The 24097-nt window shown below is 38.3% G+C and overlaps 1 protein-coding gene across 2 annotated transcripts; it reads right to left on the bottom strand.

Moving 5' to 3' along the window:
• Window positions 1–60: 60 nt before the first annotated feature.
• IFNAR1 (interferon alpha and beta receptor subunit 1) lies at window positions 61–23071 on the bottom strand. 2 transcript variants are annotated; one of them, XM_074601136.1, is made up of 11 exons: window positions 22886–23064; window positions 14516–14636; window positions 12873–13066; window positions 12018–12175; window positions 10672–10819; window positions 9633–9747; window positions 8577–8779; window positions 7225–7379; window positions 6268–6421; window positions 3047–3201; window positions 61–1664 (listed from the first exon to the last, which is right to left on the bottom strand). In XM_074601136.1, exons 1-11 carry the CDS (start codon window positions 22983–22985, stop codon window positions 1437–1439), a joined length of 1731 nt encoding a protein of 576 aa, XP_074457237.1. In that variant the 5' UTR covers window positions 22986–23064; the 3' UTR covers window positions 61–1436. The 2 variants fall into 2 exon arrangements, with proteins under 2 accessions (XP_074457237.1, XP_074457245.1); XM_074601144.1 differs by having other exon boundaries at window positions 1454–1664; window positions 3047–3064; window positions 22886–23071.
• Between the last annotated feature and the right edge of the window lie 1026 nt (window positions 23072–24097).

The following is a 24097-nucleotide window of genomic DNA, read 5'->3' as shown; positions in this document are numbered from 1 at the left end:
GCTCCATGGTGTAGCTTCAATATCACTACATCAAGAAATACACGGAACCAAGAAAGGGACTGAGAAGTAAATGTGCAAAATTTATTGTGTTCTTCAATGAACATAGGGACATAAAATTTATAAAATTAGACCTCATCATCAAAATTGAAAAAATTATATACAAACACCAACGGTTGCTTGTTACAATAAACAACAGGCCACAAAGCTCAAAACCAGTTTAGTCTAAATCAATTTCTTCATAAAAAAAATAAGCATCTTTAAAAAAGATGTCGTAAGAAGAAAGTGGCACACAAATTGAAACATTATTGCAGCGTATCCTTATACAAAGAAAAGTCTGCTGGCAAAATGAGATTAAGCTGAAAAAAAAGCTCTGAATGACAAGCATCTTCACCATTTGTTAAAAGGCATTTTCTAAATTCAACCTGGGTCCTTCTAATTGCAGAAATAAATTTCTTCCTTGTTAAAAGCGATTCACATTTCTAAATACAATTCAATTAGAAGTAAATATTTTACACTTCTGGTTATTTAGCCATGGGGGAAAAAAGTAATCAAGAATACACCTCTTAACATGCCTTGTCATTAAAGTAAACAATATTATTTAGTTTCTTCTTACAGTGTACATTTGTTGCTTTTTATCCTAAATGCAGTGCAAAACAATTTGACCCAACCTCTATTTACAAAGAGCTTCCACTATGAAATTCTTCTTTATAGTAAAGTGAAGCAGACCTCCTTCTTGCCTCTTCCCCTCCCTGTAGTTGCTGTAGGAGAAGAGCACCCTGACACAGGGACACAGATACACGAACAAGCAAGTGAGCACTGGGAGCATCCGGCAGCCACAGCCACAAAGAATTCTCCAATGAGGCTCAGAGGAGCCTCACTGAGGCTACTGTTGTCTCTTTGCATCTTTTGCTCTGGACCCGCTGAAACAAAAAGCACTGCCCCTAAGGGGGTTGAAAGAGAATATCAGAAGAGTATTTAAAATTGTATCTGGCATCACTTCCCTTCTGCCTGTGTAAACACTGTAAGATTCAACACTGGAAGGTAAGGCTTTCTGTCACAGTACACTGGCATTCAAGACAAACCTCTAAGACAGCGAGCAGCTCTTCTTGTAGAACAGAGTAGGCTTTCCCTGAGGTTATCAGGTTCAAGTATAAAAAGCGTACAGATTCTGCTCCTCTGTATGCACATGGTATTCTTTTTATCATATGATGAAAAGTCACGGTGGTGTAAGGTACGAGGAGTCAACTGTTTTAACTTCAGTCAGCTTGCAGCAGAGAGGGTATGTAACTTTCCACTAACAAAGTGCAGATTTGGAAACTTGAAGACAAAGATCCCAAAGTCACACTGTCTTCCTTAGGCTGCAACTTTCATAATAAAAAAGTTTTAAGTGTTTATTACATTGACAGTCCCATATATGAATTTTATTTTCTCAAAAGTTATAGTATTTCCTTTTCTAGCGTTTCTTCCGACACTTTGCTCCCTGAAGTATCGTCATCGTTAGAATAATTCCCTGAATCTCGACTGCTCTGTTTAGAATGTTTGTAGTCTTTAAAATCAATTTGATTTAGTTCTTCTGTGATGATAGTCTCAATTATAGAACAATTTTCTATTGGTTCTTCTGTAGTTGACAGACAAGGACTGTCAAAGAGCTGTCCTCCAAAACCCTGCAAAAAGAGAAGCAGAAAAGAAGGAGATGAACATTCATATACAATACCTAAATAATGATTCTGCTTAACACCACTGCTGTACAAATCTGATTTATAGTGTTCAGTAGCATCATGAGGTTTTCTACCTATAACATGCTATTTGTTTCCCTAATTCACAAATTCAGAGTTAGGATGAAGCTCAGCTGCATTCGTATAATTAAACACTAAAGAATGACACTAACATTAATCTTAACTCTTGCTATGCTCATAGTTGTCGATCATCTGTACAATTGCAGTATTTCATTGATTATGGCCTTATGAGTCCACACAAGAACACTTTCAAATATCACGTGGTAGCGCAGGGATGACAAAGTCTACAAATCACCATCAGTCATAAAGCAAAGTTAGAAAGAAGAAAGAGAAAGCGAGCTGTGGCAGCAGGATACCAAGCCTTATGCAGCTCTCGATAGTGCACTGCTGTCTATCCTGCATGCTTTATAACCGTTCTCTGAAGTGGTCATTTATATCAAATCCACGACAAAAGGCTCTAAATATGCATTGCACTAATTATGTTACCAGTATTATACCAAACAAACCAGATAAAATACTGTCTTACAAATAAGTTACGGTCAGAGGTTAGCCCTTGTAAATTACGAGACTGGTTTTAAATGACAACTTCATTCAGAAAGCTTCGTACACTACATATACTAGGAGCTTCAGTGAGAAGATGACACACGTTAGGAAGGCCATGCACTGCTTAACATCAATGTTCTAAGAGACACAGAAGAAAGCACAGTGAAAGGCAGTTCTTGCTACATTTCAAAATATACCTACACTTAATGTGTTATCCTGTTCATTCCAGAACAGGATCCCTACTAAGTATTACCTGTGCCAAGCTGAGCTGGAAACTGGACAACATCTGCCCTTTTTGAGACCATCCAGGCCGCTAGGTCAGGACATGGTAGAAGCATTTGCTGCCTGCTCCAGCAAAATTTCCTCTAAAGATTAGGCTTGCATTTTTGCCTCCTCTGAGTTTTAAAGGATGGCAAAAAGGCTAGAGCATGCTCTTCCAGATAACACAATGGGAAAACATTTCTGGTCTCACGCAGCAGGGCAAAAGCACGTTATCAAATTGGATGAAGGATCGTTAGCAACGCTTTCAGACAGACAGAAGAAAAAACCCATAACATTTAAAATATTTGCTAATTGCAGAATTCTAGAAATTGACACTACCCATTTTTTCCATAGGAATTTCTACACTTTGTTAAAACTTATACAATTAATCTTGGCATACCCATAAGACCACAGGATAACAAATAAACACTTTTTCATTATATTTTCTGTCCGTTTTTCTAAAAATAATTTTCTCATTTATTAAGCAGATATAAGTCTTATCTTACCTCTATGTTCAAAGGAGGCTGGCATGATGGAAAGAACACATATTTGATTTTATTGTAGGCTTGATACAGGGCAAAAACAAGTGGTGCAGCCACAAGCAAGACAGCAATCAGGGCAGTTAAAAATGTTGCTAAAATGGTCAGAGGTAAAATTTCATCTAAAAAAGTGAATAAAAACCATTCAGTCTAGCTCTTCATAAACTACAAAGATTAAAGAACAGATTTATCTCCAAATCTGCTACAGTATTTATCATAAAATTTCGCATTTTTACAGTACTATACACAGGCATGATGATCATTACAAAAATTATGCCATTCCCATATCTTAAATAGTTTTTATATTAAAAACACAGCACAAAGTATTTATCCAATATAAGAACAGAAGCACTTGCAGGCAGGATCAGAACCAAGATCCAGTTATTCCCAGTTATATTCTAGTTATATATCGCTATTTGACAACAAGACAAAAAGGCTACACATAAATAGCTACCATGAAGCACTTGATGCATGCAAACCTATTGCACTATTGCCTGTGTACAGCATCTAACCCCAAGGAACATAATACATAATCGACAAGAGCTCTCTCCTTTAAAAAGGCAGAGATACGGGAGTAAGAATGGGCAGTTACTACAGTGAAGTTGGCCCATGGTTATTTTGCCAGGAGATGATTACAGTGCCTAGACATGCAGGGTCTTCAGGGGCCCAAAAGCATCCAAACGATTTCTTGGACAGAAGAGGAACTCCAATCGTAAGCTTCAAATGACTACAACACAGCCAACAGAGAGAACAAGGATCTTCCAGTGAGCATCTATTCCTTTCGATGTTTATCTGAGTAAGAAATCAATCTTAAGGCTATTCCAGTTATTTTCCACACTGGTAGTCTAGACGCTAGCTCAGCAGAAGATTTTACTTTGTCAGTACAGAAAGGCAAGTTGAGTTTCACTTCAATGCTCAAACATGGTGTTATCAACTTGACGATGTCAAGCGCAGCAGTGCAGTTGATTAACTTGAAGGAAGAGACACCATCCAGAGGGACCCTGACAGGCTTGAGGAGTGAGCTGATATGAACCTCATGAAGTTCGACAAGGCCAAGCACAAAGACCTGCACTTGGGCTGGGGCAGTCCTTAGTATCAATACAGGCTGGGGGATGAAGGGATTGAGAGGAGCCCTGCTGAGAAGGACTTGGGGGTACTGGTGCATGAAAAATTGGACGTGAGCCAGCAATGTGCGCATACAGCCCAGAAAGCCAATTGTATCCTGGGCTGCATAAAAAGAAGTGGCCAGCAGTTGGAGGGAGGTGATTCTGCCCCTCTACTCTGCTGTCATGAGACCCCATCTGGAGTATTGCATCCAGCTGTGTGGCCTCCAGCACAAGACAGACATAGACCTGCTACAGTACTCCAGAGCAGGGCCACAAAAATAGTCAGATGAGTAGAACATCTCTCCTAGGAAGAAAGGCTGAGAGAGTTGGGTTTCAGCTTGGAGAAGAGAAAGCTCCGGGGACAGCTTATTGCAGCCTTTCAATATTTAACAGGGGCTTATAAGACAGACAGACTTTTTCCTAAACCCTGTAGTGACAGGACAAGGGGCAACAGTTTTAAACTGGAAGAGGGTAGGTTTAGATTGGACATAAGGAAGAAATTCTCTACAATGAGGGTGGTGAGACACTGGAACAGGTTGCTCAGAGAAGTTGTGGCTGCCCCATCCCTGGAAGTGTTCAAAGTCAGGTTGGATGGCACCTTGAGCAACCTGATCTAGTGAGAGATGTCCCTGCCCATGGCAAGGGGGTTGGACTAGATGATCGTTGAAGGTCCCTTCCAACCTAAACCATTCTGTAAGTATGGTCCTGCATTCCCATATTAACCCAGAAACTGTGGAAAACCTTCAACAGGCCAGGCTCAGTTCCAGGACTTAAGATTGGGACCTTATAGTAGAAGGAGTTTACGTAATGGAATCCTGCTTTTGATAGTAAAATATTTTAGTCAAAGAAACCTTTTATCTGTACAGTCATAAACTATTCAGTGCTTAAGTTCAAGAGCCTTGCAAGCTTCCTTAGGCTCCCCTCCTCTCTTTTCCTTTGCAAAATATTTTCTGGCATGATCTCTAACAAACAAACAAATCGAAGGGACTTTGACCCTACTAAAAATAATACATACCAGAAGACACTTTAAAAAAATGAAGATGAGACAATCAGGTCTTTTTATCTCTATTTCCAGTTAGTATGAAAGATCAAGGAATAAAAGATTTCCACACTGGGACATAAGAACATATGGGAAGTACAGGGAAGTAATCTGTATGACTGCATGTCTCTCAATACAGAGTCTTGAATGGACTGCTTGGTTTTAAGTAGGCTTATTATAATAGAAGGATATGGGGAAAACTAATAACTAACTAGTAAAATAGATAAAAGAATTTCTCCTACAAAGGTAAAAAGGTAGCATTTGTTTCTTTTTAGGCTTGATAAAGACAAAGCAGTGAGAACTACAATATAAATGAATCCTTAAAGCTTAAGATGTGAGAAAGTAGCATTACTATTATTACATTTTCTTAGCTCTAAGTCAGTTTGGATACTTAGTAATTTCTCTAGTGTTACAGCCTGTTAATAGAAGACAACTGGCCAAATTAAATTCAACAGATAACTCACTCTTACATTCTGAGTATAATCCACCTACAAACATATTCTCCTTTTGCTTAAAAGTGAGTTTTCAGCTGTGATGAGTCTGATGATTTGTCTCCTCACGCTTTATCACAGGATTTTTTAAAGTTTAATTCACTCACAGAAGAATTAAGACAATTTCAAAGGTAAAATATTCTTGAAAACATAACACTTAATGATTCCTTGCACCCTACTAAAAATATCTTAAATGTACTGGAAATTAAACCTTGCCTATTAACAAGTCATTGTGCAGAACTAAATTCAATTCACAATCATTATAGTTATTAACCCGAGATAATTTATAAATTTCTGGTTATTCATGGAATAACCAGAACGTAATTTTGACCAAGTCAGAACAGAAGCAGTTTATTAGTTTAGCTATAGGAGAGAACACAGAGCAGCAACGTGACAGACTGCTGATACGGATCTCTGCCCAACTAGGTGCTAACTCTGCGAGGCCATTAAGCCATGCTGCAAGTATTTTTTTAACTTCGGAGACCTGTAAAGGCCCCTGAAGGGTTAACAATTTCACTCCCAGTGGCATAACAATTCCCAAGCTCTTCCTACCTGCAGGTGTTTTGATGCATTCCTCTTTGCTGAAATGACTGCTTTTGTTGTAAGCTTTTGAGAATGCTTGTACTTTCACACAGTACAAAGTTGAGGGTGCTAGATCAGAGATTGTTCCTATTGTTTGTTTTATCTCTTTCATTTTGATTTCCTCCTGAAAAAGAAAAATTGAAGGAATAAGATGCACACAATAGTACAAGAGTCACTCTTAAACAGATTAGAATTTTGGCCTCTGCCAAAGAAGTAATTCTGTAAGAAGTCAGACACCATTCTGCACTTGATTAAATAAAATAAAAAACCCACACAACTCTCTCCTAAGCGAGCACATTCAGGAAACACTCATCGACAAGAACCAACTGCTTTCACCACACTGAAATTTTGCAATTCAAACCTGTGTGCAAAATGAAACTTCTTCATGTTGCAGTTTGTTTTCTTCTCTTCTTCCATGCATTTACACATACACATTTACCGATTACTGAAATTTTACTATAAGGAGCATCTAAACAATATGGAAAGATACAGTAAAATGTGAGCTAAAAACCACGAAAGACTGCATTGTTTTATGATACATGTAGCTATAAAACTGCAAATACAGAAAGAAAAGGATCTGAGGGGCCAGAAGCTACCTTAATTAAAACAGTGCACAGAGTCATCCTGTAAGAAAGAGGGCAGAAGAACCCTACAAACTTCAAAAGTGAGCCGTTTCGGTGCAGTTCTGCAAATTGTTGTATACAGACACATCAATGGAAAAAGATTAAAATCTCAATTACTTCGTGATAAAAGTCATCTTGATCAGATTTTTTAAAAGAATCTTTCAGAAAAAAAACCACCAACAAATTGATTGCATGATTGATAATGTACCTCTTTTGAAAATAAGCTTCTTGAGGAGAACTCAAACTCAGTACTAAAATCATAAATACTTAAAACAGTATATAAAATTTGTTATCTAGTTCATACCTCATTATTCGATGAATTCTTCCAATACAGAACCCGGTAAGACAAGTCATAATGGTTACTCATGACTTCACTTTCAGATCCTCCTGGAGGATAAATCTGGACATGAAGCAAAACATCACTGATGTCCACCTTTACACCAGGAGGGCCAATTTCATCTTAAGACATTTAAAAAAAAAAGTTAACAATAAGATTGAAAGAATTCAAATAAAAATATTGCCTAAAATAGTGTAGTTTAAATCTATGACAATTTTAAAGAAACATATACTTAAAAGTCTAACTTGACTAATAGCTTTATTCAGAATCTTGAGTCCTAAGGAATATTTCAATTATTTTTTCTTTCCACATTCATATGTTGCTTCTGCAAATTTCAGTGACATGAAATACACAGACGGTAATTAACTCTGTGCAAGTTAAAGTGAAACTACTGAACAGTTCCTAATCTCATCAGGATACGGGCCTTCTTTTTCACATATACCTTCTTTCACACTTATAGTTGAAAAGTGAGAAGAATTACAGTTTTCATTTTCTTTTGTTGAATTATTTACCTAGGTCACTGTTATCTTATTAAAGAATTATCTAATTACCAAGAGCTTGGACAAGGGAAAGCTGACATATAGAACAGATATTGATTCCACTTCAATGTGGAAGGCAATGGAATATTACCCTACATATTAGATAAACATTTCTTGAGGTTTATGACTGATAACTTTTTTGAAGTCAAACATTTTAGTAATGTCACATTTCTCACAAAATCGAAAAAGTGCAACAAAGATAAAAATTACTATAATTTCACTCTGGAGAGTGTTACATATTTTTGACTTAGATGTCACTATCATTTTCATGAAAATCTTCAGGGTTGTATGTCAATGTAATACTGCTTCAGCACAAAATTCAGGGGTGCACTGTGCAGGGGTATAGAGGAGGACATGTAAGTAGACACACAAGAAAATAGAGGCAGTGGATTCTGAAGTTATTTGACTTTGGCATCGTTTTTCTGAGATATCAAGAAGTGCTCCCTGTCAACAGCAAGTCAGACTAGGGATATTTCTACTACAACATCACATAGTGATTAATGTAGTATGCAGTGAGATTATAAAATGCCATATAATGCTTTGTGGTTTAATTTTGGAAAGCAAGTGACAGGATTTAAACATAGAGAAATACTGGCTATGATGAACAGAGAAGACCGTGGAAAAATTCCTGTTTAACTTGATGGGGCCAGGATTACCAACACAGTTTCTGTAGGGGAACTACGTATTCAGTTTCATTAATCTAGCAAGTTTCTTTTGGTATGTAATTTGTTTGTATGTGTTTGTTGAGAAATGAAAATTTAAGAAAACACATTTGCTTACTTGTTACCAGAGGATCTACTTTTACTTCATTAGACAAACATGATTTATTATATTCATTCGTGGCCTGCACACGAAGATAAAAAATTCCAGAAACAGTAGTGATGATAGATGAAAAATTGCATTGTGTATCAGTGATGTTTTCACATCCGGGTACATTGAGCCACTTCGTTGAGTAATCATCATAAAGTTTCTTTAGATATGCACTGCAAGAGATATTTTAATAGTTTTTGATGTGAGGTCCTTGAACTCTAAAAAAAAAAAAGCATGTTCACTTGTGCTACATAGTGGGGGGGCTGTGTGTTTATTTTTGGAAGAGCGGGCCTCTTAGAAATTTCTCATATTCAGAATATTGTTTTTTCATTTGTAACTGAAACAATGAAGTTAACTGTATCAGGAAATATAAATTACTGATTTAATCAAGCCTCAATAGAAAAATTATGTATCGGTTTTAGAAATTTTTAAAATCCAGATTAAGATTTTTCATATAGTTCTATTAAGTCAATTATTTTTCTGTCATGCCAAAAAAATTAAAAAAAAATAAAAAAGCTCAGGGTATCTCTCCTCTTCATTTAGATGCTGGTCACAATACTTGTGTGACAACTAGATATTAAGATACAGGTTTATAGGCACGATGGCGTTTTCTCCTGTTGGGATCTGACCAGAATTAATCAAGTTGACAACTGAAACCTTGAAAGCCTGCATTTTTGCTCACTTCCAGTCCTCTGATTTCTTCACATTCAAAGAGATACAAAGCAATGAAAACTCCACATTTTTTAAAAAACAGTACTTAGCACATATTTAGTAGTCCATTTCATCAGGTATTTAACACTCTTAAAAGAAGCCTAGTGTCCTGAAATTCTAGGATATGATGTTACATGAAATCCTTTTAAAAGCCACAGATATCCAGATGAGGTACCCAATGTTTCAAGGAATACATTAAGCCCCTTTAGCCAAGTATTTCACTTCAGCTTCTAATAACTACTTGCAGAATACAATGGATGGCATTTAGAATGACATAACACATTTAAACAGAGATATAGAAATCATTTAACTTACCCGAGATACTGTACATTGTAGCTCACATGTTGTTTATACCAATTATTCCAATGCAGATGAAATTTCATATTCAAAGCAAGAATGCTCACGTTTGTTGCACAGAATAGGACATTTGCTGCTCAACATGAAAAGAAAAGGAAATCCACAGCTAACGAAAAGCTTTATATTATGTACAGCAATTTCTCACTGAATGGGCTATTTTCATGTAAATGGTCATTGTACACTTTGAATAATTAAAAAAAATGCCTGTTTTCATTACAAAGATGGCAAATTGAAGTCTGTGATATATACAGCATATTAAACCTTTAGTGAAAAAGAAACCTCTTAAAAATCAATTTAGAAAAACTCAAGTACAGAAGTGTTGAGATTAGTGGAAATAAACTAGTTCAGCAATAACTCGATGAGAAAAAAAAGTGTAAAATATACATGCGTAAACGTAAAGTAATTCTGATGTATTACTCGTTCAATTGAATGTTTTGACTTTCTACATTCCCACAGTTACTTTCTTCCTGAAATAAACATTTAAAAGTACTTAATCTGACAACTGAACAGCACATAAAAGAATTTAAATTTAGACATGCAAAACATGCAACTGGTGGCAAACTGCCACAAAGTCATTCTTCAGAATCTGTAATAATAAATTAACCAAGGCCTGCATAAAACCAATTTTTTTTTTAAGCTTAGCTCAACTTTACACGCATTAATTTAATGCCAAATATACAAAAGGCTTTTGTTTTACCTACACACATCCCTTTCCTCCCAATTCAAAGTCATAAGTTCAAAAATAGCCAGTTTTCCAGAATACAGAAAGTAGTTTTTGCAATCAAAATGAATGGACAGAATTTGCCTCAGAGCAAAAACCCTGATGTACTATTAAAACTCTAATATTGATAGGTGACATATTTTATATTGATTTAAAATAGAAAATGTGAGTAGGAACTTGGCATTTCTGCATATTTCTATTGCTTTAGAACAATTTACTTTCCAACAGTTTAAAGTTGAGGAATCATTTTTAAGATAAAACAATTTTACTCTGTACCTTTACGAGTAGTTTTTACACAATGAACGGGACTGAATAAGCCTTCTTTAGCGTCCGAAGGGTAAGTTGCTTGAACTTTCAAACAGTAAGTAGTGTCTGGTGCAAGACCATCAATTATGTCAGTAGGAAAAATACTTTGATTTCTCAACTGTAAGAAACAATTATAAACAGCATATGAAGATAACTGTTCTTCCTGATGAGCTGATTATTTTTTTTTAAATATCTTTTTTTCTTCCCCAGGTTTCGGACCATTTATATAAATATGCCATCAAAAATGCTAAAATAGGGAATGAAGGACAATATATGAGCTGAATAAATGCTAAGGGAAGTTTCCAACTTATCCATGTGATCAAGAGGAAGGAACATGTCATGCTCCTTTAACACAGGAAAGTGGGGAGGGGTTGCAGTACTGCTCTACACGACACATAACTGACCACAAAATACTCTGCACATACTCAAGAGAGAAATAGTACATTTATATTAATAGTACATTCATTGAATGAACACTCGCCCCTCCCTCTCCTGCTACCTTCCTGCTTCTGGTTTACCAGACTTTTCAGTGACTGACCTTCGTACACAGCTTGTACTTAACTTAAAGCTTTTTTTCCCCCCCCGCTTTGATGTGTAACGATTATCACTAGGTCTTCCAAATGAACACAGATACCTCTTCAATTCCTACCCTAATCTAGCTGGCACCCATTCCCCTAAAAGGATAAAAAAAAAGAAAAGCTATTTCTACCTTGGTCTTTACAGAATAGCTATATCTGCTGTGCGAGATGCACATTATGGCTTGGAAACCAGTCCACAATTACAAGACCTCAAAAGAATCCATAAAAGCCCCAGCCTACAGTATAAAAACGAAGAATTTAATTAATGACACAGGACAGCGTACTGACAGCTGTAGTCAAGCTATATGGTCTCAGCAAGATCAAGTTAGCCTCTTACCTCTCCCCTCCCCTATATCTACGCTTTACTGTAAATGCTTCTTCCCACTGCCTTGAACTCTTTCCCCTCCCTGTTCCTGCCGGCTAAAGGTGGCTCCTGCTCCAACACACCTGAGAGGGTTTCACCTTCTTCCTCATGCATTGGAAAGTGGCTCCAGCATTTAACAGAAATACAAACTCTTCATCACAAAACATCTAATACAATCCTCTAACAAAAACAAAACCAAAAAAAATGAAGAAAACACCCCCTCCCAACTTTTAAACCTTATAGAAACAGTTATACACAGTTACATATTTAACCAATTCCATTTTAGAGCATGAAGCAATTAAAGCACATCTCTGACAGTTATGTTAAAGCTAAAAATTAAAAAAAGCACAACAAAAACAGAACAGTGATCATACCTCTGCATTTGATGAATTTTCCCAGATAACTAGATTATATTTAAAACTTGTATCATCTATCCACATTTTTTGGACCTGATTTGCTTCTGGAGGAGAAATCTTAATTTTTATAACTCCATTTATGGACTGCAACTCTATTCCTGGGGCACTGATCTGAGCTGCAAATATTATAAGAAAAAGAGTCAAGCATGACTGCTTAAAGAAAAAAAAGCACCAAAAAAGTCATTCACATTAATAAAACCACAATAACTGCCTATAGTATCTTATTTGTAATTCTTTTGAGGCAGAAACAAGATCACAGTAATTGCCTATAGGATCTTAGTTTGCATGAATCTTGGGCAGTACCTAACAGAAATCTAACCTAACAACCAACCACTGTTACCCGATTCTAAAAACAGCAGAGTTAAAATGCAATATTACTGGTGAACGTTTTCCAGAATCTGCAGTGAAGAATCAGTAGAAGTTATTCTAAAACACGCAAGCCAAGAAACCTAGCTCAAGGAAATCAATACAACATTGAGAGAAGGCTTCAGTACCATATTATACTGTATACTGGAAAGCCACAAGGTCAGAAGAAAACTTCCAGAAACATCCACTGTCAAAAAGGATTTTTCTGAAATCTAGAAAACTAGAGTGTGACAAAAAATGCTGCCAGAAAACCAGCATCACTCGGAATACTTTCCCCTTTCCAGAAAAAGAAGAATAATAACATTCTGTGACCTGCAAATACCTTATATTATGTTGAGAAAACCACTAGCTCATGTTATGAGCAATGGAAACCACACACAATTTTTCCACAATAATGTGCTGAAGGACATTTTACTAAAAGAGTTACAATATATATGGAGCTCATACCTATATCATACGGAGTCATTTCAAAAATGCTAGACCATGGAGACACTTCTTCCCTTCTTTCGGTCCTTAAACGCACATGATGTTTATCATAGTATTCGGTTATTGCTGAGGAAAAGTCACATTCCATGTGAGTAACTTTTTGACACCCAGGCAACTCCTTCCATTCTGTTCCATCTGTCATAAAGTCTTCAAACCTGTAAGAAAGAAAACATCCCCAAAATAAAACCAATACACAATTTAAGTCTTGAGATTCTTTTTCCTTTTCTTCTTAATGCTAATAAATGTCACACCATTTAATGCTGTTTTATCACCAGCACCGGTGTAATGAGTGTTATCTACTTACCTACCCTGGAATTCATATTGCCATTTAATTCATTAATTTAATCTATTAATTTATTAGGTTATCCTTATTACCAAAGGTTAATTATCAGTCTGCAAAGTCTGACACCAGTTTCTTTTAGTCACCATGTAAACACACAGTGTCAGAAAACAGAATCAAAGAACTGTCAAAATCCAGAATTATATCCTTAATACATGATCCTAGTCTGGCAATGATTTATAATTCATAGGAAGAAATGTAAAAGTCTTGATGGCAAGAAGTTGTTAAAAGAGCATAAAAGCTGCAAATAACCCCAATTCTAACATTAGTGAGGAATGTAGATTAGGGGAAGAGCGAAACACTAAGGAGAAAACTGGAGTTCAGCAAAAAGTGTTGGAATAATTAGCTTTAGAGAAGCTGTTTTTCTTGTGAGTTAACAGATATCCATTCCTTATTTAAGAAAGAGACATTTCATATAGAGATTAAAAAAGTCCTGACCAAAAAAAAAAAAAAAAAGAGGCACAGACTTGAAGTAGTAATTGTTTATCCTCAGCTCTTATCTTATCCTTCAGAACAGTATTATGTTCTTAAATTAAAACTATTTTCAAAACAGCTATTTCTCATCACATTGAAGAAGGTAAGCTTTTTTTTTAAATCCAAAATCATACACTAGGAAATCCTAAAATCAAGAACTTAAGTGATTTTATCTTAGAAGTGTTTTTTAATATTTACTTGTCAGGAGAGTGCCACAAAATACCAAACGTGTATGTATATGCATGCATAAGTATTGGTATATGAAACAATTAATGAAAAACAGGCAAATATTTAAGAACAAAAATTAAAGTGTTTCATTTGGTGATTAAAATTTGCAGATGAGAAATCTGGATTCATAAACATTGGCAAATTACTCAAAACTACACTGAAAATTCTCTCAAATTCTGTGTGTGTGTGGCCACAATGTAGCTTAATTAAAAAAAAAAAAACAGAGAATAAAAAAAATTTAAATACTACATTTCTAAGTGCACCGGTTAATCTTCTCAATGAACTACCATAGTATTAAGCATTACTAACAAGTGTGTTCTGCATTTATAAGACGTCGTTATGAGTGAACAATCTAATTTTACATATGAATTAAACAAATGAAGGAGAATACTAGGATTCCACTTCATTTCAAGACTTAATCTTCCTGGCCTCTATTTTCTGGATTTCAAGAAGTCTCTAGAAGTTTTACATGGCAGTATCAAGAAGCATAGTAATTAATTAATATGCTCGTCTACGCACATAAGAACCAGATATTTCTGGCTCAGAATAAAATTATACTTACCACTGGTATTCTGCTGAAAATGTTACATTGGTGTCATTCCCAGTGTACTTCCACCTTAGAGTGAAATTTGTATTTACAACATAGACCTGAATATCCTGTGGACTCTTCAGATTAGTTTGGCCTACAAGAAAGTAACATAAAGGTATGTAAAGACTAGCATAAATAACTTGTACATAATTTAAGAATAACTTACTTTTTTTTTTAACAAAAGTGGAGAGCTATAGTGAAATGAAATAACAGTAAACGTAAGAGTTAAGAAAACCCCGCACTACTCAAATGGCACTTCAATATATAGCTCAGGAGCTACGGCATCAAGTAGCTCCTTTGCCTATTTGACCACGCAGCTCTTTCGCCTGTGCTTAGTCTTTCTTCTGACACCCCTTTAAAAAAAGTTTATACAGTTGTAACATTCAAGGCCTGTGTTCACCGTCATGAATTCATTATAAGCAGTCTGAACGCTTTTAAACCAGTATCTTATTAGTTGGATCCAACATCTGGGTCTCAGCTGCAAAGTGCCAAGGGATTGACATAATGCTGTTATTTCACAATTGCGGAACAGACTGAGCATAGCAAGCTTGTCTTATATCATGTGTTACTGCCATAAATTCAACATATTGAACATAAATCCCTTTCAGTGAAGCGTCATCACACATCAGATCTTGTATCTTGCTCACCGTAATCCCGTGTTTTCTTTTACACAAAGAACAGTGCATAAAATGACTCACGGAGGGCAAGTGCTAAGTCTCAGGACACATATAAGTATGTCCATAACACCAAGGGAGGTACCAGACCATGAGAAGCAAAGGCTTAAGAGGCAGATTGCCAACAGGAGGGATGCATGCATGCTAGAATCATCTGCAGGATAGCTCTCTCTCCTCTTTATTTTCCACCTTTCAAAAAGAATCATTAAAAAACCCCCAACTGCCTCATAATTACCTTATATTCCACTTCCTAAATAAGACTTCCTTACCATTAACTTTGAGATATGCAGAGTCCTAGGTGCCCCATTTAGTATGCAATTCAGGTATCAGAGGACAGATGAGAGCAACAGTACTGTGGGAGAAGGAGTTATTCTGACACTTAATGAAAATTGAGATTTATCTAGCTATTTATAAGGTATGTTTTGCTATGAATTACATCACACCAGTCTATGGCACTGCTTCAAAGTAGTGAGGCTAAAAATTTTCAGTCAGGGGCAAAAGTTTGGACTGAAGGTTTTCCAGTACTAGAAACCAAACCAGACTGTGGCTTACAGAGCAAAAGGAAACAGCATGAAGGCATGGGGAACATGCATGAACTGAGAAAACCTCAGGCAGAAGTCACTAGAATTATACCAAAACCACCAACTAAGCACATATATCCAGATTTCCAGAGCTTAAACTCCACCTAAGTCCTTCTGCCTTGTTATCCTATACAAAATATCTTTTACAACCCAGGCTATGTACTATTTAGGCACTGCACACCTCTGACTAAGAATGTACTTACAACTTCTAACATGTGAGGAAAAAAAATATAAAAAAAATAAAATCACCACACACCTCTCTGTCTGGACTATTTTAACCACTTCTGTGTTACACTATTAATCACTTTCCAATGGCTACAACTTCTAAAAACATATGTTGGTGACCATCACTCTAAAATAGCTTTTTGATGTCAGTCTAATATTTGATTATATTAGGAAGAAATCAGAACAAACACATCCTATTTCACCTGGGCAATCAAAGTCTGTTTGCACATCTAAAGGGTTATCCTGAATTTGATTAAAAGTGGCTCTTCGTTGCAAAAACTATTTCATATTTTACATGACGACCCATTTCTCTTTATAAAAAGGAAATGTGAGTGGGAAAGCAATCTATAAAATGAAGTCTGCAAAGTCCTTTTGGAGATCAGAGTGAAACTTTTATCCTTATACTACTGACTTTTGGCAATAACTCCTGAAAGCATAAAACTTGAAAGGAAAATAATTTAATAAATCCTCATGGAACCCACAACAGAATTTATTTCCACAACGCATCAATTTGTTACTCTTCTAAAATTGACAGACTAAAATAAGCCCAGAGAATACCAAGCTACATTTGATCATTAGAAAATAAGAAAGGAAAGGAAATAACTAACTCTTTTTCAGATATTTATCCAATAGATGGCTAAAGTTCAGCCAAAAAGCTTATGATAACAAAGGCAGCTATTTCAGATTTTGGCAAATAATAGCAATTTTGGATATTTATATCCCTTCACAAAGAAAATACTCACTTCATGGGAAAACATCATTTTTGCTTTATCAGAGAATGTGTGCATTAAATTTAAGAATCAATAAGCCTGGAACAAAAGAGTTCCACTAGCTTTTAATAATAATTAAAAAAAATTATGCAAAAAACCTCAGCACAACTCTCCTACTGCCATAGAAAGTATAAGCCAGTCAGAGCCTCCCAGAGAAAAAAAGGAAGTAATAATTTGTTTGAAGAATATCACCACCTATCGTAATTGAGAGATTGAACATTATAATCTTGCTTTGTAACATTCATTGCTTTACGACCCAGTGCAAGATTATTTAAGTGCGTAACACTTTCAATTTCAGTTCTAAAGAACCATCAACAGATTGGTAACTTTCACATCCAAAGTGCACAGTAATGCTTTTCCCTGTAAATACATGTATTCACATATTTGCAGAGACGTAAAAAATATCATTCATACTCTCAGTCTCTGTTTAAATATTTATTTGTAAAAGACCTCAATAAATGGTATGACAGAGAACTTGTTTCAAACCATCTTTTTGGAACGTAGTTCAACTGCTTACATTTGAATAGCCTCCTAAAGCAGACAGAAAGAGAGATACAATTTCCTCAGCTCTCTAGCAGCACACATACCAGGTTTAAAAACCTGCCATGGCAGCACTAAACAGAAGTCTTTACAACAGGAGATTCCCCAGGTAGATTTTTTTACCCTGAACAACACAGAACCTTGGAAAAAACCTAAGAAGGTAGCATTAGATAACATGGTATTAGCTGAGAACCACATTGCACCTACAGAGCTCCAATGCTGATTAAAAAATGCTACTACATGTTAAGACTATTATTTTTGTGTTGGGTAAAAAATCAAATGTTCACTGCATTTCCAGAGTATTTTCCCCACATTTTCAAATCCCTATTTTATATGTAACATGAAGCTTTACAATAATTCTTATTAGACCTTTTCCATTTGAGGTCGGATAGGAAAAAGGAAATCTGGAAGCAAACCCAAAATCATTTCAATATTCATTTTCTAACCAGAAATACTTTCTCCCCAGGTTACAAAAAACATGCTGATGTAACAAGACATCCAGCCAATGTTTTGAGCTAGGCCAGCTTTTTCTAAAGCTGGTAAATACCACGGCAAATAATCATATCCTCCCCCTGGATACAAACAATATTATAAAAATACAGCTCTGGATTCTGACATTCGGGAGAAGATACAGTATTCCAGTCATGGAGTAAGAACACACAGTGAACTAGAAGGGATTTATTCCAGAACAGCTTTGGTTAAAGGCACAGAAAATGACTGTCACAAGTCTCAGATTTGACCACCTCTTTCTCAAAGAACTTACTCATGCATGTTTGACCATCTTGATATTTACCCTTTTTTAATCCTCCTTACAAACTGCTGAAAGAAGGCATTAAGAGCTGTTTTCAGCGGCACGTGATAGCCTTCACAGAACTTTAATAAACAGAAACATGCTGTTCAGAGATATCATCTGTAAAATTAACTTAAAATCCACTACAGGGTTAAAAGTAACTTGTTCCAATTACTCAGGGAAGACCCTATAGTTTTCAGGGACTTTTCAGAAAGTCGTTCAGTGTTATGTTCAACAAGAATGTACGTGCGTGAGCACTTGCGGTCAGTGCTCAGCAAGAGCCAAAAAGGGGGAAAAAAGTTAGAAATTGATAGAGAATTAAGGGAGTAAAATAGAAAGCTTAATGTCATAATATAAATTTATTATACACGTATCTTCAGCACCGTGTGCAGCTCTAGAGCACCCATTCTCATAAGCAGATAGCAGGACAGAATAAGGGAGATAAGAGTGACTAGGACAATCCAAGGTATGGAACACCTTCTGTCCTGGGAGGAATCAGACTATGATTCTTCAGCCTGAAGAGGAGACCAAGGGGAGGATAAGACAGATCTACAGACACCTAATGAGTGGCATGAGGAATGCAAGTGGCAAAAGATTGTTTGCTGTCTTCTTAACACAAAGCCAGAAGCAACAAAACAAGCGCCACTCTGCCCTAAGCAAACAAATGAAACTGCTGCTTCACTGAACGCTTAGTCAGTTTGTGGAATTCCTTCCCCTAGGGCTGTGAATGCTCAACTCTTATCTGACTTACGAACTCAGAGTCAAATACAAAGTCTTGACGCTACAGACTGCTGTAAAACCACGTTGTGAAGTGTCACCACATACTTCCTCTTTTATTCTTTCCTACTCCCCTACTAACCACTGCTGTAGATGCAAACTGGACTAGACAGTGTTTTGGCTTCATCTGGTATAAAACACAACTGCAAAAAACACCTGAAAAAACCCACTACTCTCTTTGTAGATGCATCTCAAGCCTGATTAGGGACTTTCCTCCTAGCCCTGGTCAGAAAACCAGATTATTGCTTCAGAAGGATCTCCCAGTCCTGACAGCAAACCCTGATAATTCAAACTATCTTCACCAGGAAATCAAATTTCTTATCCAAATTCAAATACCTTTTTATTGAGGGTTCCAGGGTCATAACTATGCAATTCCATCTGTTCACTCCATCTCCTGTTGCAGGTAAGAAGCAGGATATAATCAGAGAGTCTACTATGATTTTATACCCTAAGAAGTGTCTTTGGTTGGAATTTGTAAAAGTTAATGATCACCAACTCACATTTTAACACTTCCTAATCACCCATTCATATCCTAGAAACACGGAAGCTGAGCCGGAAGAAACCTTGCAAGATCACCTGTGTTTCACATTGGTGAAAACAGGTGGCCAATTCTATGTCTGTCATCAGATGTCTGTGTAGAGAAGTCCTATGGTTTCCACCACTGTATAGTCTACTTTTACAGGCCTCCAATCTCCTGAAATATTTTGCTATCCTTACCATTAGAGAAAGCTTTCTGTAAATCAAAAGCAAGGAACTCCCAAACCAGATTTCCTAGCACACTCTATCGGAGGTCTGGATCTTTGCAGAACAGATCCAAGTTTCGTTACAGCAAGGATGCTTGCTTAGTTGATGTTCATAGTATATGGACAACAGAGCATTTACAGACTGCAAAACCCAAAGTCTAACCTACATCTCCTCTAAGCACATTTAGCCCATGTACTTTTTGTCTATGAATATTAAAGCACGTTATTCTTTATGTCAGATGCATTTGAAAACCATGTTAAACATTACTAACGATGAGGAAAAAAAAATTAATGGCAGCAAGAATTCTTTTAGTTTTCGTTTTAAGCCAAATTTTCTAGCTTTCTGAATGACTGTGATTGTTCTCTTTGGTATTCTCTCCAAATGGCTGAACTTGCTTGAAACAGCATACTTTGAAAATAACAATACCCCAGCTGAGATTAATAAATGGAAGTCTAGCTTACAAGACAGAGGACCTAACCTCCTTCTTCATTCTAATTAGCACTGCTGTGCCCCAATACTTTTGGGATTTTCTATAACATAGTACTTAAACTTATACACATAAATTACAAAGGACAGTAACATTGCCTTTTTTTTAAAAAAAAAAAAAAACAACTTGTATTTAGACCATCCTTTGTCATCCTCTATTTGCCTAAGTACACAGACTTGCACTCATCCTTTTTCAATACCACTGTACTTTTCTCTGGAGTATCTCTCCAGTTTGTCAGGACATATCTTGATTCTACACCTGCTTTTCAAAACAACTTCCTCTTAGTTATATGTGGATTTAATAAGCTTACACTGTTCTATCACACAGATTATAAACAGGTCCCCACTTGATACACCCTTCCCTCTTGACAGTGAACTATAAAAAAATTTTGATGAGCTAGAAAAATCACACTGAAGCAGTTTAACATAATTATTTTTTCCAGTGTGCTTAAGAGGTTAGTATACAATATAGATCCAACAGCAATACTAAGCCAAAATACATGTAATTGGAGCCTTTTACTTTAGAATAGCAGAAATTCAGGTTGATTCAACATGACATTTGTTCTCAATACTACAGACATGCATAGATGATCCACCCATCCATTCTTTCACATGACAATCCCCATTTCCAGTAAGTGTTTTGTGTTTTCTTCCCTAAGATGATTTCTTAAATCCCAATGAACAGCAATCCAGGAATGAAGGAGTAAACTCAGTAACATTTAATTACCAGTGAAATTTTGTGATCTAGATAGAAAGCAGATATGCAAGGTAATATCCAAAAAAATCAAGACTTCTTCCTGGTTTATTTTACTGGCAATTAAAAGACAGACATATAAAATTAATTCAAGTTTCTTCACTTAAAGCAAAAAAACACTTTGGTGCTGAGGACAACATTATAATAGATTAGACTGTTATGGAAAGAAGAGACTGAAGACAAGAAAAGCTTTTAGCACAATTGCCTATCTTCCTTCCTCTGTCAGATTTTAACGAACTAAAATAAATACAAAACTGTTCTAATAAACAAACATCACTACTTAATTTATAATATTTTAATTAATATTTTCAATAAATTATGGTTAAAAAGAATAACCATTATATAACATTATGGAATAATAAAAGCCATTAAACAGCAGAAGAAAGCAGTCTTAGCATGCCAGAAATACACTCCCTCATGAGACACTGAAGGGGAAATCCCATTACGAATACATAATGGCTCACTGCTTATCACATTAAGTATGTGGTAGAATCAATGGAAACTTTACCCCAACCTTTCAGCACAGGAAGGAAAGGAGGCCTGTTATACGTGATATTGAAAAAAACAAAACAACAAAGCCACAACCAAACACACACCAACTGGTATTGGTTCCACAGGCAGAAAGGTGCTCTAGAGAACCAGGGAGAACTCTCACTGCAAGAACTTTTATACAGAAGGAGCAGAGAGGAACTGCTGGTTTTGACAAGGCAGAAGGCACGAGGTCACTGTAGCAGAACAATTTCTTCTAACTCTGGAAGTAGCATGTGGCATGTTAGTACTTTGCTGTAACATGTGTGGGTTAATCAAAGTAGATGCATCATCACAGTGCTTCCAGTTTTGGGATGGAATTTCAGGCTGATGCACAAAGAATACACCACAAAACCAAATGGCTGAAAGGCAACAAAGAAAGAGAAGAGGTGCCAGAGCTACTTCTCTGCCCGAATGCAAAGTGTGGACCCCTGAAAACAGCCTCTCTCTAGTCTTCTTTTTGGTATACCAAACTAGAACAACACAATCTTACACAGAATTCAAGAGTTTAGGTGGCATCAGAAGCAGCATGCACCCACTAGTCCATGGCTATATTTTCATTATCCAAACTAGCTTAGCACATATACTCTCTGTTGCATGTCACAATGTCCTGTAAATATACAGTATGGTAATTTACAGCTTATCTGGGCTGCACAATACCTCCCCCTTGAAAAACGTTTCATGCAATAGTTGTTTCTTACTGCATAAGGATGTAAGAAGAGGCACACACAAGCGACACGCCTTGACGGGGCAGCTGCTGGGGGCACAGACCCCAAACTCCCCCTTGAAGTCAACCACATCCTGGGCTGCGTCAAAAGAAGCGTGGTCAGCAGGTCCAGGGAGGTGATTCTGACCCTCTCCTCTCCACTCTCCTGACCCTCCACTCTCATTAAAACCCACCTGGAGCACTGTGTCCAGCTCCAGGGCCCCACAAGAAGGACACGGACCTGTTGGAACAGGTCCAGCAGAGGGCCACAAGGATGATGAGAGGGCTGGAGCACCTCTGCTGAGAGAATTGGGGTTGTTCAGCCTGGAGAAGAGAAGGCTCCAGGGAGACCTTATAGTGGCCTTCCAGTACCTAAAGGGGCCGACAGGAGAGTTGGAGAGGGACTCTTTGTCAGGGAGCGTAGTGATAGGATGAGGGGTAACAGTTTTAAACTGAAAGAGGGTAGATTTAGATTAGATATTAGGAAGAAATTCTTTCCTGTGAGGGTGGTGAGGCACTGGAACAGGTTGCCCAGAGAAGCTGTGGATGCCCCATCCCTGGAGGTGTTCAAGGCCAGGCTGGATGGGGCTTTGAGCAGCCTGGTCTAGTGGGAGGTGTCCCTGCCCATGGCAGGGGGTTGGAACTAGATGATCTTTAAGGTCCCTTCTAACCCGAACCATTCTATAACGGCCACCGCACCAGCCCCCAGCCGCCGCCGCGGTGCCGCGCCGCACCTCGCCCTGCCCTGCCCGCTCTACCGAGACCCACCTGCGCAGCGTAGGGGCAGCGCGACCAGCAGGCAGGGCAGCAACGCCGCCACAGCCGCGCGCCACACACCAACAACCGCCGCCGCCGCTTCGCCGTCCATCCGTCCCTCCGCACGACCGGCGCCCGCACCGTTACCGGAAACCCCGCGCGGCTGCGCATGCGCCGGCGGCCCCCGCCCCGCGCTGCCGACGGTGGAGATGGGGCGAGCGGAGGGCGCCGGGCGGGGCGTAAGATGCTGGCGGGGCGTAAGGCCGGCCCGTTCTCGAAGTGCGCGGAGAGCGACTTCCTGTTGGCGGCTGCTGCCGCCCTAGGCGCTTATTCCCCGGTGGCAGCGACTGGAAGTGCTCCTTAAGTAGAGGGGGGGACGTTGGGCGCCCTGCGATGGCGGAAAACCTCGATAGTTACGGGTGTTTCCAGGTTCCGCCATTCCACACAGACCCACACCCAGGCCCCGGTCTGTGACAGGGCGGGGGTTCGCGCGCCGCCAACGGCGCTTCTCGGCGCGGCCGTTAGTCGTTGGGCCGGTGGTGCTCGCGGCGGGCGACCGTTGGCCCAGCAGACGGACCTGCCCCTCAGCCCCGGTTGAAGCAGCAGCAGCAGCGGGGAGACGGAGCCCCGCGGTGGGCGAGCAGGAGCGGCAGGCCGTGCCGACCTGCCCGCGCCTCCCAGGCGGGCGTTCGGCGTCTCCCCGGGCGGCTGGGCTGTGGGCGTAACCCTGCACTCTTGTCTGCCCGTAGCAGCCCTTGTGCTGCTGGATGCGGACCAAGTAATGGAAGCAAATTTTGTCGGTCAGGCCCAGCAGGACTGCTGGCTTCCAGGGCAGGGGTCAGCGGTTGCGCAACTCTCTCACGCCATGTTCACAGCGGGGCCGCTTCCTTCTTTTGTTCTGCCCTTGCTGTCTGGTCACCGCTATTCCATTCCAGCCGATAAATGTTCACACGGCTCACACAAAAAAAAAATGCCCCGATCAGTTTAATCAAAAATCAGGAAACCACAAGATGCATTGAATCACAGAGAGGGAACATAATTCCTCTCATTCAGTAGGGTACTTGTGTGGCGTGCAGCCTGCCCCGGTTCTTGAATGGTTGAATGCTACAGTAAGTATTGAGTGGGGCATGCATGCTATAGTCTCTGAAGTGGGGCTTGGACACCAGTCACTTTTTGCAGGCAGAAGGTCTGGTTTTATGACTAAAGAGCTCATCTTCTCTTTTT

The sequence above is a fragment of the Larus michahellis genome, chromosome 1, assembly GCF_964199755.1.
Source record: "Larus michahellis chromosome 1, bLarMic1.1, whole genome shotgun sequence".
In the NCBI taxonomy this organism is placed as follows: domain Eukaryota; kingdom Metazoa; phylum Chordata; class Aves; order Charadriiformes; family Laridae; genus Larus; species Larus michahellis.
This window is presented reverse-complemented; position numbering and strand designations above follow the sequence as displayed.

Bases quoted from the DNA above. Each gene is read 5' to 3' on its own strand.
- IFNAR1 (XM_074601136.1), bottom strand. From the start codon at position 22,985: ATGGACGGCGAAGCGGCGGCGGCGGTTGTTGGTGTGTGGCGCGCGGCT. The intron at 14,637-22,885 runs GTGGGTCTCGGT...ACTTTCTTGTAG, and splicing joins GCTGCCCCTACGCTGCGCAG to GCCAAACTAATCTGAAGAGT. The intron at 13,067-14,515 runs GTAAGTATAATT...TCTTTCTTACAG, and splicing joins TTTTCAGCAGAATACCAGTG to GTTTGAAGACTTTATGACAG.